The sequence below is a fragment of the Malurus melanocephalus genome, unplaced genomic scaffold (genome assembly GCF_030028575.1).
Source record: "Malurus melanocephalus ecotype Western Australia unplaced genomic scaffold, MMel_1.1 scaffold_1668, whole genome shotgun sequence".
In the NCBI taxonomy this organism is placed as follows: Eukaryota; Metazoa; Chordata; class Aves; order Passeriformes; family Maluridae; genus Malurus; species Malurus melanocephalus.
The window spans coordinates 2,315-5,120 of record NW_026624900.1 but is presented as its reverse complement, the minus strand read 5'-3'; the positions used below and the strand labels follow the sequence as shown (position 1 = coordinate 5,120).

General features: G+C 56.4%; 1 protein-coding gene across 1 annotated transcript in view; it reads right to left on the bottom strand.

The window, feature by feature from the left end:
- LOC130587233 (myosin-6-like) overlaps positions 1-2,806 on the bottom strand; it is a gene marked incomplete at its 5' end in the record, with an annotated part of 25,332 nt that overhangs the window by 20,334 nt on the left and 2,192 nt on the right. Inside the window, 2 exons of the mRNA XM_057388203.1 lie at positions 1,834-2,102; positions 2,186-2,324. Coding sequence (XP_057244186.1) covers positions 1,834-2,102; positions 2,186-2,324 — 408 coding nt within the window. The remainder of the gene's footprint in view (positions 1-1,833; positions 2,103-2,185; positions 2,325-2,806) is intronic.

Here is a 2,806-nt window from a genome sequence, read left to right as displayed (position 1 = left end):
CCGGCCTTCTCCTCGGCCGTGAAGCCCAGAACGTCAAAGGCACTCTGGGAGGGGTGGAGGGCGTGGGGAAGGGGTCAGGTGAGGGCGTGGCCTCTGTTGGTCAATACCTGTGGGACCCTCACACTGCCCAGTCATTGGCCCGGCCAACCCATGGGGACATGTCCAGCTGTGGGCTTGTCCACTTGAAGGACTCATCCATGGACTTGTTCATTCGTCCATGGGTTCATTTGTCCAGCCCAGGACTTATTTGTCCTGGATTCATCCATCCATGGAATCATCCATCCATCCGTTTGAGAACTGCATCCACCCATCCATGGGCTTGTCCATAGATCCATCCATCTGTCCATCCATCCATCTATCTGTCTGCCCGTCCATCCTTCCGTCCGTCCGTCCATCCGTCCGTCCATCCGTCCATCCGTCCATCCATCCGTCCATCGTCCATCCGTCTGCCCATCCATCCATCCATCCATCCGTCTGCCCATTTATCTGTCCGTCCGTCCATCCATCCGTCCATCCGTCCATCTGTCTGCCCATCCATCCATCCATCCATCCGTCCGTCCATCCGCCCATCCGTCCGTCATTCTGTCCACCCGTCCATCCATCCATCCATCTGTCCACCCGTCCATCCGTCCGTCCATCCATCCGTCCGTCTGTCCACCCGTCCATCCATCAATCCATCTGTCCACCCGTCCATCCATCCATCCGTCCATCCATCGATCCATCCATCCATCCATCCATCCATCCATCCTTCTGAGAATTCATCCATCCATGGGTTTGTCTGTCTATCCATCCATCCATGGAAATCTCTATCCATCCACCCATGGACTCATCATCCATGGAAACCTCCATCCATCCACCCATGGACTCATCCATCCATGGAAATCTCCATCCGTCCACCCATGGACTCATCATCCAAGGAAACCTCCATCCATCCATCCATGGTCTCATCCATCCATGGAAATCTCCATCCATCCATCCATGGTCTCATCCATTCATGGAAATCTCCATCCATCCATGGACTCAACGATCCACGAAAATCTCCATCCATCCATCCATGGACTCGTCCCTCCCTCCATCCATCCCCACTCACGTCGGTGGCCATCAGCTCCTCGGAGTCATCGATGGAGGCCACGGTCACCTCGCCCTGGGACACGTAGCCATAGTCGTAGGGGTTGGAGGTGACCAGAAGCATCTCTAGTGGAGGGTGGAGATACTACTGAGCGTTCCCAGTGTCCCCACACCACCCCAGATTTCAGGAGGATGTGGGAAGGAGAAGCCCCATGGCCGCGGTGGTGGCCCGGCTCACCCAGCANAAGTCAACTCAACATGCAGCGGGGTCAACAGGGTCAACTGAACACCCAGTGGGGTCTCAGTGGTGCCCARTAGGATCAACAGGGTCAATCCAACTCCCAGTGGGGTGAAGACATTGTCGAATGGGATCAATGGGGTCAACTCAACCCCCAATAGGGTCAAAGTGATACCCAATGGGGACAACTCAACACCCCGTAGGGTCAACAGAACATCCAGTGAGATCAATGGGGTCAACCTGGAACCCAACAGGTTTGAAACAACACCCAGTGGGGTCAAGAGGGTCAACTCAACACCCAAAGGAGTCACTGCCCGGTGAGGCAAATGAGGTCAATGAGGCCAGTGAGGTCAACGAGGTCAGTGAGGCCAACAAGGTCAGTGGGGTCAACAACATCAACGTAAAGACCCAAGGAGTCCAAGTTCCCACCCAAGGTCAGTGTGAAGCCACAGCAGACCCACCCAACACCCGGCCAGCCCCACACCAATCCCACCAGGCCCAGCAGCGCCGCCCCCCACAAGCCTCACATCGAAGATCTCGAAGCCGGCGATGTCCAGGACACCGATGAAGTACTGCCGCGGCTGCTTGGTGTCCAGCGAATTGTTGATCCTCACCACCATCCAGTTGAACATCTTCTCATAGACAGCCTTGGCCAAGGCACCAATGGAGTAGTAGACCTGCTGGACGCTCTGGCCCTTGGTGACGTACTCGTTGCCCACCTTGACGCGCGGGTGGCACAAACCCTTGAGCAGGTCGGCYGAGTTCAGCCCCATCAGGTAGGCGGACTTGTCGGCATCTGCRGGGCGGGACGTGCATGGTCAGGGGTCACCTCCTGTGGTGACCCCGGCCTGGCCTGGTCACCCCTTCATCCCGACTTGCCTTCGGTGCCGTCCGGCTCCGCCTGCTCCTCCCGCTGCTTCTGCTTGAACTTCATGTTGCCGAAGTGCATGATGGCGCCCGTCAGCTTGTAGACGCCGGCCTTCTCCTCGGCCGTGAAGCCCAGAACGTCAAAGGCACTCTGGGAGGGGTGGAGGGCGTGGGGAAGGGGTCAGGTGAGGGCGTGGCCTCTGTTGGTCAATACCTGTGGGACCCTCACACTGCCCAGTCATTGGCCCGGCCAACCCATGGGGACATGTCCAGCTGTGGGCTTGTCCACTTGAAGAACTCATCCATGGACTTGTTCATTCATCCATGGGTTCATTTGTCCGGTACAGGACTTGTTTGTCCTGGATCCATCCATCCATGGGTTCATCCATCCATAGATTCATCCATGGAATCATCCATCCATCCATTTGAGAACTTCATCCACCCATCCATGGTCTTGTCATCCATCCATCCGTCCGTCCGTCCGTCCGGACGGAGAATTTCGGAGAATTCATCCATCCATGGGTTTGTCTGTCTATCCATCCATCCATGGAAATCTCTATCCGTCCACCCATGGACTCATCATCCATGGAAACCTCCATCCACCCATCCATGGACTCATCCATCCATGGAAAC